Here is a 15158-nt window from a genome sequence, read left to right on the forward strand (position 1 = left end):
CTTATTCTACCACAACATGTTTTCTTTTAAAAAAAAAATATATATATAGTCAATATTATTATACTGTGTCTATAATACATATTAGTATGGAAATCATCTTTATAAAGAAAAATCTGTTTATTTCTACAGGGTTGATGGTGATGACGGCACATGTGCATACAAGTTATTCTACGATGTCTTGTAAGTAGCATGAATTGAAGTCATGTTTTTAGCCCTTCTGCCTAAATCCTTACTTTGTACTAAACTTGGATTTTGTGTTGGGATTGGTGAACCTCAATTTTTGGATCTTTGGGAACTCAGCAGATTACTGCATTTTCCTTCTTTCTCAGATTCGCCTTTTCATATCACTCCATCCAGACTGCAGCTCTTTGAATATGAGTCAGTCTATTTCACCTGTGAAGGGGTTAATAGTTCAGCCGAACTGAAAGTGAGGAACATTCGGCAAGTCCTTTCGAAATGTTCCAATAGCACTGTGATGAAAAGGTGCGGGATCAAATATGCTCTTGGTTCAGATAGTGGAGAATACTGGTGTGAGAGTGGGGCAGAGAGGAGCAATGCTGTCAGTATAACTGTTTCAGGTATGTTATTATCAGAATTAAAATGTCAAATTGAACGTTCTGTGATTAGCCATTTGCAGATTTGTGAATTTCTACATTTCTTCACATTTTCAGCTGGTGGTGTGATACTGGAGAGTCCAGTCCATCCTGTGGGGGAGGGAGATGCTGTTACTCTGCACTGTAGAAACAAGATCACTTCCTCAAATTTCACAGCAGAATTCTATAAAGATAACTTCTTCATTGGCACCAGATATGAAGGAAAACTAGAAATCCAAAAGGTTTTAATGTCTCATGAAGGATTCTATAAATGCAAAATACATGGAGTTGGAGAATCACCAGAGAGCTGGGTGGCTATCAGAAGGAAATCGAATGCAGGGGAAGGTATGGTTTTTCTGTTTATTTACTTATTTGATAGCATATGAAAATTTATAATCACAGAACATCCGTGCTTTCAGTAAGCAGTTATAAGTGTCCTGCAGTACTTCAGATATACTATTCAAATGTACTTAATCCCAGCAATCCTGGCTACCTGTCATGATTCAGCTGCGTAACGGAGGCAGGTTAAAACTCACAAACTCACAGAGACACGAGGAATAACATCAAAAGCACTACTCTATTGTAGGAATAAAGAGAAAACAGAGAACTAAACTAAACTGGGAAATGATTAACTGAAATGCGAGGAAACACAGGGAAACACAGCAATGAGCGAGGACGCGACATGGAATGGAGGGAGACGCGGACATAAATACACAGAAGGATAACGAGGGACATGGGAACATGCAGAACACAGCTGACACAGATAATCATAACGAGACAGGGCAGGAGCAAACGTTACACATACTGACAGGAGACTGTCAAAGTAAAACAGGAAGTACACAGAGGCGCAGACAGGAGGGGAGGAGAGAACACGGGGAGAGCACAGACATAACGGGCTGGGGAAAACATTGAAAAAAACACAAGGAGGAGAAACGAGGCAAGGGGACTCACAGATACTGACTAAATCCTTATTTCCTACCAGCAACCCTGAATTAGTCTTGGTTTTCTGTTGGGAATGCTAAACCTTACTTTTTGGATCTCTGGCAATTCAGTTGATATTTTTTTTTACATTGTTCTTCTTTCTCAGATTCGTCTTTTCATATAACTGCATCCAGACTGCACCTTTTTGAAACTGAGTCAGTCTATTTTACCTGTAAAGGGTTTAATATTTCAACCGATTGGAAAGTGAGGAATGCCAGGGAAATCATTTCTCAATGTTCAAATGGCACTGTGACAAAGACCTGCAGGATTGATCATGCCTCTGCTTCAGATAGTGGAGAATAATGGTGTGAGAGTGGGGCAGAGAGGAGCAATGCTGTCAACATCACTGTCTCATGTATGTTATTATCAAAATTAAAATCTGAAATTTAAAAGTTGTAAGATTGAACATTGGCACATCGATGACATTTTAAAATTACTTCCCTTCAGCTGGTGGTGTGATACTGGAGAGTCCTGCCCATCCTGTGGGGGAGGGAGATGCTGTTACTCTGCACTGTAGAAACACAAACACTTCCTCCAATTTCACAGCAGATTTCTACAAAGATAGCATCTTCATCGGCACCAGATATGAAGGAAAACTAGAAATCCCTGATGTTTCAAAGTCTCATGAAGGACTCTATAAATGCAGAATACATGGAGTTGGAGAATCACCAGAGAGCTGGGTGGCTATCAGAAGGAAATCGAATGCAGGGGAAGGTACGTTTTTTTCTACATTTTTTTCAATGTATTTGTTTATTAGTAGCATGGATGAATTTGTAATCACAGAACATCCACGCTTTCAGTGAGCTTTAATCTGAGCCCTGTGGCGCTTCAAACATATAATTCACATTTACTGAATCCCAGCAATCCTGGCTACTATAATGGGCTTGCATTTAAAATAGTAAGTTGATCAAAATTTAAAATGAAGAAAGCAAAATGTACACTAAACATTCAAAGTTTAATGATATTGGTGTTCTGAAACAGAAAGATTAATGGTGACTTCCTGGGGGAACCAGAGTTAGCTTTTACAGGATGACTTATCAACCCTGAAGAATCTTTTTTTTTCTTTTTGTGTTTTTATTCTTCCAGTATCTCATGAAGAAATTGCTTTTTCACACAATGTCTACATCTTCCGGTGCACAGCTGTGACGGTTGGGTTGGCTCTGCAGCTGCTGGTGTTGGGACTACTTCAGTGGAAGCAGCAACTGGGTATATAATGTTGTGCTTGTCAGTAAACTTTAGAGTCTGTAACATATTCCCTAATTGGTTTCTTTTACCCTCAAGTATTTTAATGACTAAAACTAATTTATTTATTTATTTTTAATTTTAATTTATCCACTTTTGTTTGTAATATTATACTGTTCTAAGCAATATATAGCCAACATTTCTCCAACCATCTACAGCATGTAAACATATAATGCCCACTTTCTTTCTTCCTCCAGTGCTCAGTGTGCTCTTGCTTCTGACCTCACATTTTCAGTGAAATTGTGCCTTGAGAAGTGGTAAGTACTCATTGCTGCACTTACAAAATATATATATATATATATATATGCAGTTTACAAATTACATTGTTCTCGACTTGGTAAATGTTAAGAGGTAAATTAATTTTCATCAACATCTATTGATATTGGTGAATTTCATCTCTTTCAGTTGATGCTGTGATCCAAGAGTCCTGCTCATAATGTGATAGAGGAATAAGCTGCAATAATAACACATTGTCCACCAGCCTCCTGCCAGTGTTCCATAAGAAGTGGTATAATCTTCACGTGACCCTACAAGTGCATATTATAATTTGGCCAGACAATTCAGAGAAAGCTGGCTATCAGAGTTGAGACATAGAATTGCTTCCTTATGATTTATACTTATACAGACGCAATTAGAACTATGATATTTAAAATAACTTTAAAATGCTGACTTAGAAGACTGGCTTTTTTCCTCCAAAGTGAAATAAGTGCATTGTGGGAAATTCATGTTGTCAATACGTGACTACATGTACTTTCTGGTGCCTTTGCTTCACAGAGAGGCTCATCTCCTTTTAAAGGATGTTCTAACTATTGTAATGATGGCTCTGCTCTTGCAGCTGCTGGTGAAGGATGCCTTTACTGTCAGCCAGCAAGACAAGGATTAAATGTGTCTTTAAACATAGGTGTGCTGAAAACTTTGCTCACAAACAAGTAACCTGTGAGGTATTTGTCATCTATCATTATATTATTAAATGTATATTTATCTTTTTGCAGTCAGGTGAAAGTAGAATCATTCTAACTGTCAAACATCTAAAATATATTTTTCAATATGCTTTTTTCTCTTTTTATTTGAAACATGTAGTTGAGGTTTGGGGCTGTGGTTGTAGTTTCTCATGATGTCTTGACCCTTGAGGTTAAAACAGAACATAGGTGTGATAATGTATCGACATGCTGTTGTCTCCACATTTGTTTTTGCAAAGGCTGTTGCCAAAAATTAAAAACCACCATCTCTAGACACATGTATATTTTTAAGGGCCTGGACGGGGTTTTGTCAGCAGTCTTTTTACAGGTTCTACTACATGCAGTTCAGTAAGGCCCAAGTATCTGAAAGAAGGACACAGTTTAAGTGAATAAGAACATGCTTTCACAAAAAAGCTTTTTAAAATGTTTTTCTGTCTTTTTTTTTTGCACAAAAAGCTGGATTTAAACCTAAAAAAATTATTTTATGACTATACTATACTCTCCATAAAGGGAATGATCAACAGTAGGTGAAACCAATGAGACTCAGACAAATGAATTTGTAAAATCAATAGCAAAATAATCTCCAAAAAGTTGATTCTGTTCATCTGGACGTAGCGTTTTGTGGGAGAAACGTTTCATCACTCATCCAAGTGACTTCTTCAGTCTCAGCTGACTGCAGGTTTCCCCAATCTTATAAACAGTACATTTGCATAATGACTGAAACCAGCCCACTGAAGGAACAATGGGCTGGGAGGTCATGGTCATGAGAATTTGCATAATTAAGATTAAGGAACTGACCTCCCTTCAGTAAACGTAAACTCTCGACCGTCTCACACTTCTGTTTAATCAGTTTTCTGTTTGACGTTTATTCAGCTGTGTGAAAACCCCAGAGGAACCCTCCCGAGGGATTAATAAAGTTTAATTTAATCTAATCTAATAACTTTAATCTCAGCCAAACCGATTTACTCACGAACAAACAAAACACTGAAAAAGCCAAACAATAACATTTTTAAATGATCAAAGTGACTTATATATCATGTTTAACCTGAGTGGTGAAAGACCGCGGGGGTTTGAAGACGATGTGTCGATCGGCTCAGATATTTGAAGTTTACACAGCTATTCTCACCTGAAAATATGTTAAAAGTTTTTTTGCGACCCAGAAAGACAAATAAGAGTAATATTAAAACTAAGTCGCTGCCGTCATTGTTGGAGACTGGAATTGGCTGGGCTGCTCTATGAATTCTGCGATATGGTTTTTCAACTTTGTTGTCCGGGTGGAAAATCTGGAGAAAGGTGGGATTCTCCCGGAAAAATCGGGAGGGTTGGCATGTATGGTTGTGGCAACATCACTAACCTCGTCAAACACCTCAGAGTAAATCATATCACAGAATATGAGGCGCGTATGTTGAGGCGAACTGAAGAGGAGGCAAGGGACAGGTGCAGCTAGGGCGAGACAGACGTCTCTCACAGTCCTTTAGTGCTGCAGGCAGGCAAGGTGTTCAAATAGCCACAACTTTAGTTTTTTTTATTTCTATATAATGAACCCTGCATTATTAAGTGATAAGAACAAGTAATCTGATGTCCTGTAATTATTATGACGCTATAATTTGAGATACATTAAATAAAATCCATTTTTGTACAAAGTATCGGTATCGGATCAGTATCGTCGATACCACCCTGAATATTACTTGGTATGGGATCGGAAAGGAAATCTGTGGTATCGCACATCACTACTGTGAAACGCTTGAGCCGCTCTGTCCGCCACAGTTTCAAACTGGTCATGTGACTGCATGGCCACATCTGATTGGTAAGAAAGTTACCGGAAACTCCACTGGTGGCATGTTATCTAATGTGTTAAACTAATTATTTTTTAAAAAAGTAACGAGTCGAATTTTGCGAATGTAGCGGAGTAAAAGTACCGTTTCTTCTTCACAAATGTACTCAAGTAAATGTAAAAAGTATCGTGCAAAAAAGATACTTTAAAAGTAATTTTTTTTCTAAAACTTACTCAAGTAAATGTAATGGAGTAAATGTAACTCCTTACTACCCACCTCTGAGTCTCTGTGCCCTTAGGAGGCTATTCACGCTGGCATGAGCTAATAACAGGACTCAGCCAAAGTCAGAGACAGCATCCACCTCAAAAATCAGTCTAGAGTGTGCAGATGAGTCTAGTGGCTCACACTGCAACACCAATCATCTATTCAAGTGACAGCAGACACACACAGTAAAGGCAAAAGACAAACTGGTCTGAGACAAGCTGCATCCAGAAATAGACGTTCCCCCACCTGAATGCCTCACTTTTCCCAATGGACCCAAGGCATGAACCGGACATTCTAACTTGGACCAACCCACTAAAAAACGACAAAACGGCCAGGGGGGTACAAACCACACCTGCTCAAGGAGGGACCTAACCAGAAACCAGCTAACCCCAGCCACCAAGGTCCCACATCTTAACCTGCCCAGAAGAGGCCATCCAGCCCGCCAGGGAAAAGCATCTCTCTCCAAAAGATATGGATTTTCACTAAATTCATATGTTAGACAATTTAAAAGAATAGCAATGAAGTTATGCATTGTGTTTAGCAACTAATTTGTCATTTGCCATTTTAGTAGGAACCCTGTACACAAATGAATCTAGTATGATTGTGTGTGCCGAACATGCCCTGTAGAGGTCACTGGCTCACTTTGTATATCTAAATATTTGTAACAGTGGCGGTCATTAGACTGCTTTGTTCTCATTGCTCCCCGTGTGTGTTGTTATTAAAATAAAATTCCTGATTTAACCTTTTTTTTTTCTTAGATTAAATGTTAGTCATTGTTCCTGACCAACAACCAAGTGACATGAGATAATATGCAACAACAGGTTTAATTTTGCACTGGGGGGCTCCAGAATCATCATGCTTTAGTTGGTTTTTAGTACTTAATCTACAAGGTTCCCATGAGGTATCTTGTAAAGGTATTTTTTGGGCAGATCAGTTGCCTGTATGGGGTCATAATACCAGACAAGACCTCATGCTACAGTAGAAAGTTGACACCTCTATACTTCAGCAGTAAGCCAAACAGGAAGAGGTTGTTAGTTATATTAAACTGCATATCGGTGTGATGATCTGTCAGCAAGACAACATGGAGGTTACATGTTTCTGCATTAGATTGTGTGAGTACTGAGTTTGTTACACATCTGAGGTGTTGCTGCTGTTTTTTATCTAGCAGTTGTAATAATTTGTAGCTCAATACATTAGTATTAAACTTTCGCCAGAAGAGTATCAGCACTATTGATTCTACAAATATCAGAATCTCCAACTGTGAGCGTAACTTTCATTTTTCTTTAAAACATATTCAGTATTTTGATGATTTTGGTGATGAGCCTTGTGCAATGCTGTTTTCTGGCCAAACACAAAGCATAGCAGGATTACATGCAAAGTCTGATAAGAAGAAATACAAATTCATTCAATGACCACATTAGGCTGTGAAGTTTTACAGACATGAATGCTGCTCAAACCCTTTGCAGAGTTTCCAAACCACACAGCGTCTCTATATTCATATTTATGTAACTCGTTTATTCTTTTTTAAATCTTAGTGTTTCAGCCTGACAAACTATCTGCAGTACAACCACAACACTTCTCGAACTGTGTGAAAAGAGGCTGTGAATTTGTTTTTGTGAGGTTTATTTAATGACTACTAAGGTCATGATTTTTTTTATCCAGGGGAGCATTGAACATATACCAATGTACATGAAAGAACAGGAGCAAAAAAAGATTCAGTACAGGTTAGCAATCTAAGCAGAGATGATTACACCACTTTCTCTTCGACCATCTCCAGTTTCTAAGCGAGCTGAGAAACATGATCTCGCCGGCAAATTCTGGGTCTGCTTCTGTCTTCAGGACATGCCTGAAACACTTAATTTAGGAGGTTCCCATGAGGTGTCCTTTCAGATGTCCTGATATGTTCAGCTTAATATATATTGTTCTCTCTTAAATACCGTATACTTAAAGCAGAAATATATTTATTAAGTTGGAAGCTGATGGACAAGTCACAGTGATCCAGTCAAATCGGATATATTATTATAATATTATTTATTTTTTGGACCTTTTGGGAAGGGTAGGTTTATAAACAAGTCCACTGACAACATATTACCATCAAGACTATAGTATATAATTCACATTATTTTGTCATAGCCTTTAATTTTGCATTCAGCAAAATTCCCTCCAAAGTCTAACAAAGCCATAAGATCACCTGTGGGTCAAGTTGAGTTATATTTTATTTAAATGTGTCTTTTATTCACTTATCTTTAAAATTTTCACATGTTATTTGCTTCTTCAGTGATAAATACCTGGCTGCTGCTGGTGATACAAATTTGGGATAGTTGTGATGCTCAAACAAGTACGTGAAAGTTAATTTGATTCCTTTGCACAATTTAGTAACTTTCTGATTAATGTCAGACAGAATTCTATGTTTGATTTGTTAATTGTCACTTGACATATTTTAATGGTCCTGTCTTTCTCTTTGTCAAATAGATTCAGCTTTTCCTCATGTTGTTCCAAACACTTCTCAGCACTATGAATACAGCACAGTGTCTTTTGACTGTAAGGAGTTTGATGTGTCTCTTGGATGGAAACTAATGAGGAAAGCAACAGATGTTGATACAGCGTGTGGGACTAGCTGGGGAGTTTTCAGTGGGTCCATTTGCATCTTCAGAAATGTTTATATCGAAGACAGCGGACAGTACTGGTGTGAGAGCGGAGATGGAAAGAAAAGCAGCCCTGTAAACATCACCATTTCACGTAAGTTTATTGTATCTGTGTTCAATGACATTTATGTTTATGTTGGTAAAGAAATCTGTGGTGAATTGCATATTAAAATGTGTTTTATGAGCTAAAGTACACCACCATACTGATGGCTTGTTGAGAAATCAGCTAAATATTCTGATAATTATATATCTGCTAAGTGTTGGCCTGTGCAAGTGAAAAAAAGAAAGAAAATTAGAGTTCAACAGGGGTGTCACAGAGAAAAAAAAATGATAACACATACTGCACATGAAAGTGCTCAAATCCTATGAGAAACAGGTTTCAAACACATGATTTTCATTTGTGCTGAGCTATAAACGTCTAATTATACCATATATTATAATTATAACAGCTGGTCCTGTGATCCTGGAAAGCCCTTTAATTCCTGCGGTGCAGGGAAATACTGTGAGTATGCGCTGTAAAAACAGCACAGATTTCACCAAAACCTCCACTTCCATATCCTTCTATAAAAATGGCATCTTCATCAAGAGCATCTCCACCAGCACTTTGATCATCCACAATATTAACAAGTCTCATGAAGGACTCTACAAGTGCAGCATCTCAGGAGCTGGAGAATCACCTGAGAGCTGGCTGGCTGTCAGAAGCAGAGACAACACAGGTGAGAGCACACATTACTAGTATACATAAGTGTGTGTGTGTGTGTGTGTGTGTGTGTGTGTGTGTGTGTGTGTGTGTGTGTGTGTGTGTGTGTGTGGTGTAATGTATTTTGAGATGTGTTTCAGGTCACATACTTTTCAGGCTGTTAGAGGCCTACACTTCATATAACATATGGACATATATTAATCCCCCACTAAACGTTGGAACTCAGTTTGGTAGACAAAGAGACAAATAATTACTTCTTCAAAATGAGAGACAAAAGCTTCCAACCAACATTGGAGGGTTTGTTTCTGTAAAGACACTGCAAAACTGCAAAAAACCAAGAACAGGCATTTTGGGAAAAAAATCTTAGTGCCTTATATTACATGACATACTCTAATGCTTTAGTAAATCAAACTGTACCTAATATATCCACTAGAAAAGAGTAGACAATAGTTAGCATTTATTCTGCTAGCTTAATGCAGAATAAATGCATTAATAATAAATATTATTAGAAATTCACTAAGAACTCATTGCATGTGCTAATGTAATTAGAATTGGCTGTGTGATCATAGGATAGCATCGTATCATACCCAGTATAAACTGAAATGTTTTCACTCGCCTGGAAAATTTGACCCTTTTATTGCTTTAATAAAGAAACTCATTGTCAGTATAACTGGGCTTGTATCACCTGCCTGTACAGTGGATGCATGTATTTGAAAGTATGACAGAGCATCATTTTGGGGCATCATTTGTCCTCTGGACAGAGAGTTTTATATTGTAAATTCAGTAATTTCTTTTTGACAAGAACAAATAATAATTGGTTATTTAAACCCAAATTTTACTTTTTGTATATATTAAGTAAGGATGTTTTTTGTTGTGTTTTGTTTTTTTTTTACAGACAATGAGATGGTGACTCTCCTTTGTTATGATCAACTTCCTGTTTTTCTCTACTTCCTGCTAAGAACTGTTGGCACCATTTTATGGGTCACTCTGCTGCTGGTGGTGTTAAGAAAACGTCAGCCTTGGAATGACCATGCTATATAGAAAATGTGCACAATTGTAAGCAACAAAATTGTAAAAATGAATTTTCTATATTATGATAGAATATATATATATATATATATATATATATATATATATATATATAGAGATATATACATACAGAAGCCTTTGAAAATTATATCTATGGATAAGTGACAAATAAAAGCCAATCTCTGTCTACCACTGGTAAACAGAGCAGTCACCCGAGACTGCAAGACCATACTGACCAGCCTGTGCACCGCCTGGATTGACTGCAAGAAAGCCTATGACTCGATGCCCCACACTTGGATCCTAGATCAACAGGACTAAGAGCCATCAGGAACTCTGTGGGGATGTGGGGAACAACACTGGAGGCCATCTTCAAGCGAATAGCATGTTGCCATCAAGTGCAGGATCTACCAAGGAGATGCTCTGTCCTCACGCAAGGAGCAAGAGGAGGAGCATTCATGGAAGGGTAAAGACCGTCTGCAGGGGCGAGAGGATAATTTTTTGAATAGATATGTAGATATAGACAGATATTTTTTTATCACCAGCTAACCTGTTTAGATATTTTGATATTTTGTCATGGACCTGTTTGAAACAAAACAAAACAAAGAAAACAAAAAACACACATTATCTGTCTAGTATAACTATGTATTTTGGGCATAGAAGTAGATCAGTCGTGTATATTAATTATTTTACGTGGCACAATCTCATGAGTTTAAATGTCTTTTAATCTTCTCAGTGTTTAAGTCTGTGATACAACCACAGTGTCTCCAAAGTTCTGTCAACAGAGTTTGCAAGTTTGCAGAGAGCTCAGTGAAAGACTACTGTGGTCATGAAAGGAAGAACAAATAAATTATTCAGTTACTTCTTTCTGACTTTTTTATTAAAAATTTTTTTTATCATGTTTATTAAAGGCCATGTGTGATGTCATTTGGATTAGAAGTGGATGTAAGATGGACTCTGCTAAATCTATGTTTCTTAATTGTATTATTATATATTATATTATTAGAAACCCCATAAAAATTCTAGATCCAGTTTATGCGTCATATACCTTGAGCTGAATTTAATTTGAATGTCGTGTGTAGGTTTCAGAAATGCCCAATGGTTGATGGAACGTGTTAATGGGATTGCAGTGTATAAAAACAGTGTGTTATCATGTTGATAGTGACAGTAACACACATTATGAATCTGCACAGAAACAATATCCCCTGATTTATTTACTGATCCTTTTTTTTTAGATATCTCTAAAAATGTAATTTACATTTTTTGAATGTAGTGTATTTTGTTAGATTATTGGTGTTTATCGTTGGTATTTAACTAACGTTCCTCTCTGACACTGAAATTCTATTTAAGACTTCTTTAGACACAATATATTATTGTTTGAGCATGAGGAACTGAAACTAAAAATTTGTAGGGGTTTTTTGTTTGTTTTTGTTTGATCCTGTTTGGTTTTAAGAACTGAAATTTCTTTGGCTCTCTAAGTGGTTTCTGTATTTAACGTACTTCCTGAAATCCTGGTTTTTGAGGCTTCATGTGCTGTGATACTCATCACTAAACAATAGTGGACATAAAGCCTGTATATATTTATTTTTATTGTTAATGAATCATTTTAATTTTATACCACTAATAAGAATTTCTGAATAAACAAATATTACAACTTGTATCTGGTGGGTCTTAGACATCTGGCACGAGACTCTTCTCGGCTCTTGTTTAGCCTCTAGCAGGATTGGCTGCCCATTTCCTCTAGTTCTTTGGGGCTCTTGTCCATTGGCTTTGAGAGCTCTGTCTTCCTCCTTCCTCTTAGGTGGACACAGGTTTGTCATTGAGATGTGTGGCCTTGTGTCCTGGAGAGCAATGGAAGATCCTGGGTCTTCATCATTGCTGCATCTTCTTACCCTCAAAATTTAAAATTTTTAGTTTCGTGACAAAGACATTTGTAACTTTATTCTACAGTGTATCTTTCTGTGTCTTTTTTCTCTTTTCTCTCCCTTCAGGCCCTACTCAGTCACAGCAGATGGTTTTTTTCTCCCCATTGCTGGCAAGTTCTTGAACATAATGAGTTTTCTGATTGTTGGGGTTTTCTCTGTATTAAAATACAGTCTTTTGCTTAAAATATAAAGCACCTCGAGGGGGCTATATATTTTCAAATTGACCTCAGGTATGGCTGCAACAAAACAAGAAACACATATTAATAAGTTGATTAAAAGAATAAAAGCAAATGCTTATTATCTGCAAATGCTCATTGGAGCAGATATATTTGGTGGTTTAGTATACAAGTATGTGTTTTTTATTTTCATTTCACACACCTCAGAGGAGATGAGAGATGAGATAGTGTGGTTTCAAATGAACTTTAATTACCGGTACTTTAAACATGCAATTGAGTTAAAAATGACCCAGTTTCTGTTTCTAGTAATGAAATGTGCCCCTTCTAAGCATAGTGTCCTGCATAGACACACCAAAGATGATAGGCAGAGGTTTCACTGTTAGACTTAAATAAACTGCTTACTCTTAAATCAACAGTCATTACGTGACTTACCAGACAGACCACATCTGCTTTTATTAAGCTACACACACCTCTTGTACTTTTGTTTTGTTCCACTCAGCTGTTTTTTTTAAGGTGTCATGATGACTTCTCACTAATAAGGTGCATAATCAGAACTTTAGAGATGCCAGTGGGTGACTGAAGATATCCAGTTACAAGGATATCGTTTTTACAAAGTATGACTTTGTAAAAACAAAAACCAAAACAAAAAAACTGTTTATCTTCCCTACCAATAGTAAGAACAACATTCTACAATATTCAATCAGACATCTACTGGATTGGAAGAAAGATTCCTTTTCACATTTTTTGTACTAAAACATTGAGTCATCTTTTCTTCAGTAATCTATAGAACACACAGGAAATAAACCTTCTTCACAGGGAGCAGGAAGTGAAATATAGCAAGCACCTGAAAAAAGATCACACCGACCACTGCAGGGTTTGAATTAAATCGTGCAATTCACTGCAGCTTTTCTTTGAGTGTTGTTTTCACAAACCATATATGTTTTCAATTTGTACTGGGAGGCCGAGCCTTCAGCTTTCAGGCCCCTCTTATAGGGAACCAGCTCCTAGTTTGGATTTGGGCGACTCTCTACATTTAAGATTAGGCTAAAAACGTTTCGATAAAGCTTACAGTTATGCCTGGATCACATGACCCTGGATTTTCTCTTAGTTATCCTGCCATGGTGCATCATGGGAAGCCCCCAGCACCCTAGAAATAGGAGTATTTCTACACGCTGCTCTTTTCATTGTTTATACACAATTCTGCATTTGTAGCAAGACTTCACACCTTTAAATGGTCATTTGAGATATGACCTATTGCAAGTTCCTGTTTTTATAAGTTTAGCAGGACTGCTACTTCTGCTTTTGTACGTCTTCGTTTGTTAACCACCTTGAAGCCACTTTAGTTGTGATTTGGTGCTATATACATAAAATTGAAATGAATCTTCCACTGTGATCTAACAACTATAGTAGGAGGTGATGCTATATTGGGCTGCATATATATTTGCACACTAACTTACATGCTTGTAGGTTTGATGTCTTGTGTCTTCAGAGCTGCTGTTTTGCATACTTTTGTTGCAACAAGTTGTTGACTTACTTTTGAGTTCCTATTATTTTGAAGCAATCTGGCTTCTCTCTTCTAACCTCTGACATAAACAAGGCATTCTCACCCACAGAACTGCCTCTTACTGGAATTTCCTCTTTTGGAATATTCTCTGTAATCTATATAGATGATTGTGTGGTAAAATCCCAGTAGATTTCAGTTTTTGATTGAGAAACATAATTATATTATTCGCAAGAACTTGTATGGATAAAGTCATTAATTTGACCACAAGACGGATTTGGACAAGTACATGCAGGCATCCACAAATGTTGCATGAGCAAACTTTACTTATGTAATATATGTGATGCACTACTGACAAGCTGCCACTAATAGTCTGTATTTGTGTACTAGTCAGATGATACCTATCAACCCATTGACAAGACATGCAGCATGTGAGGAATTTATATTGGTTTGTTGAAATGTGAAAGTGCAGATAATCTGGGCTTAACCAACATTAAATGTGGAGACTTTGTTTCTAAGAAAATTATCAGCCAGCTTCCCTTATGAACATAAGACACACAATAAGTCCCTGTAGTGGCTGTAGGACTTATGACAAGTTTTTCCAGAACAATGGAAAAAGTCAGCTGATAGTATACTTGTGTGTACGTGTGTGGAATAAAATGATAGTTTGCAGAAAGAGGAGAGTGGGTTGAATGGATTTATAAATTAAGTGTAATCAATGAAAAGTCACAGCATAACTTATATTCTTGGCACATGTTGGCAGGGACTTAATTTAATGCTATATCTTGTGATACTGATTTATGTGAAACCCCTCTTTTTTATTCTGGGGTACCCCTGTCAAATGTACTCGTATTCTGCCCTTTGTTTTCACAAGTTACACACTGTCATCTGCACATTAGGAGAGAAGGAAATCTACTGATGCCACTGAGAAGATGTTTGATATTTTTCCATATAGCAGAGTTTCATTAACTGATTTCATGACAAGCCATTAGATGCCATTATTGCTATTACAAATCTACAGAGTACCTTTTGAAAGAAACAGTGAATGTGTAAAACAGCTGCGACATGACTGTTCTGTTATCACTAAAAGTTGTAAAATGTTGTATCACTAAAATATCATTCTCAGTCAGTTGTTATTTATTATGTGTTTACAGCGCCCTCTGTGGTTGCTCCAAGTAATGTACTTTGGAAACGGCTTTATTTTGGAAAAAACTTTATTGAACAGGAAGTCCGCTCAGTCAAGCAAAGCAAGTGAGCAAGAAGAAGGGAAACATATCGGCACACAGTTTATGGTGTCCTGTTGGAAAAAATACTGTCCACATCTTCTGTTTATGGTTGTATCGCCGGTATGTACTTAAAGTATAAGTTGCA

At 37.1% G+C, this 15158-nt stretch overlaps 1 protein-coding gene and 1 long non-coding RNA gene across 3 annotated transcripts; both read left to right on the forward strand.

Annotated features, from left to right (window-relative positions):
* The first annotated feature begins 564 nt into the window (after positions 1–564).
* LOC120746858 lies at positions 565–4404 on the forward strand. 2 transcript variants are annotated; one of them, XR_005698952.1, is made up of 5 exons: positions 565–938; positions 1681–1929; positions 2661–2780; positions 3014–3073; positions 3222–4404. It is a non-coding gene; the product is annotated as an uncharacterized LOC120746858 (long non-coding RNA). The 2 variants fall into 2 exon arrangements; XR_005698953.1 differs by lacking the exons at positions 565–938; positions 1681–1929 and adding an exon at positions 2037–2288.
* A 2042-nt stretch (positions 4405–6446) lies between these two features.
* On the forward strand, positions 6447–12851 carry LOC120746842 (high affinity immunoglobulin gamma Fc receptor IB-like). Its single transcript, XM_040052348.1, has 6 exons — positions 6447–6926; positions 8093–8152; positions 8287–8553; positions 8909–9175; positions 10055–10215; positions 10392–12851. The coding sequence occupies exons 1-5, from the start codon at positions 6875–6877 to the stop codon at positions 10198–10200; spliced, it is 792 nt and encodes a 263-aa protein (XP_039908282.1). The 5' UTR covers positions 6447–6874; the 3' UTR covers positions 10201–10215; positions 10392–12851.
* The last annotated feature ends 2307 nt before the right edge of the window (positions 12852–15158 follow it).

This window comes from Simochromis diagramma, unplaced genomic scaffold (assembly GCF_900408965.1).
Source record: "Simochromis diagramma unplaced genomic scaffold, fSimDia1.1 OVJJ01000365.1, whole genome shotgun sequence".
In the NCBI taxonomy this organism is placed as follows: Eukaryota; Metazoa; Chordata; class Actinopteri; order Cichliformes; family Cichlidae; genus Simochromis; species Simochromis diagramma.

What these genes read in the sequence shown, in the direction of transcription:
- LOC120746842 (XM_040052348.1), top strand. Translation starts at nt 6,875, where the DNA reads ATGATCTGTCAGCAAGACAACATGGAGGTTACATGTTTCTGCATTAGA. An exon ending in TAGTTGTGATGCTCAAACAA is followed by an intron (nt 8,153 to 8,286) that starts GTACGTGAAAGT and finishes TTTGTCAAATAG; the next exon opens with ATTCAGCTTTTCCTCATGTT. An exon ending in TGTAAACATCACCATTTCAC is followed by an intron (nt 8,554 to 8,908) that starts GTAAGTTTATTG and finishes TAATTATAACAG; the next exon opens with CTGGTCCTGTGATCCTGGAA.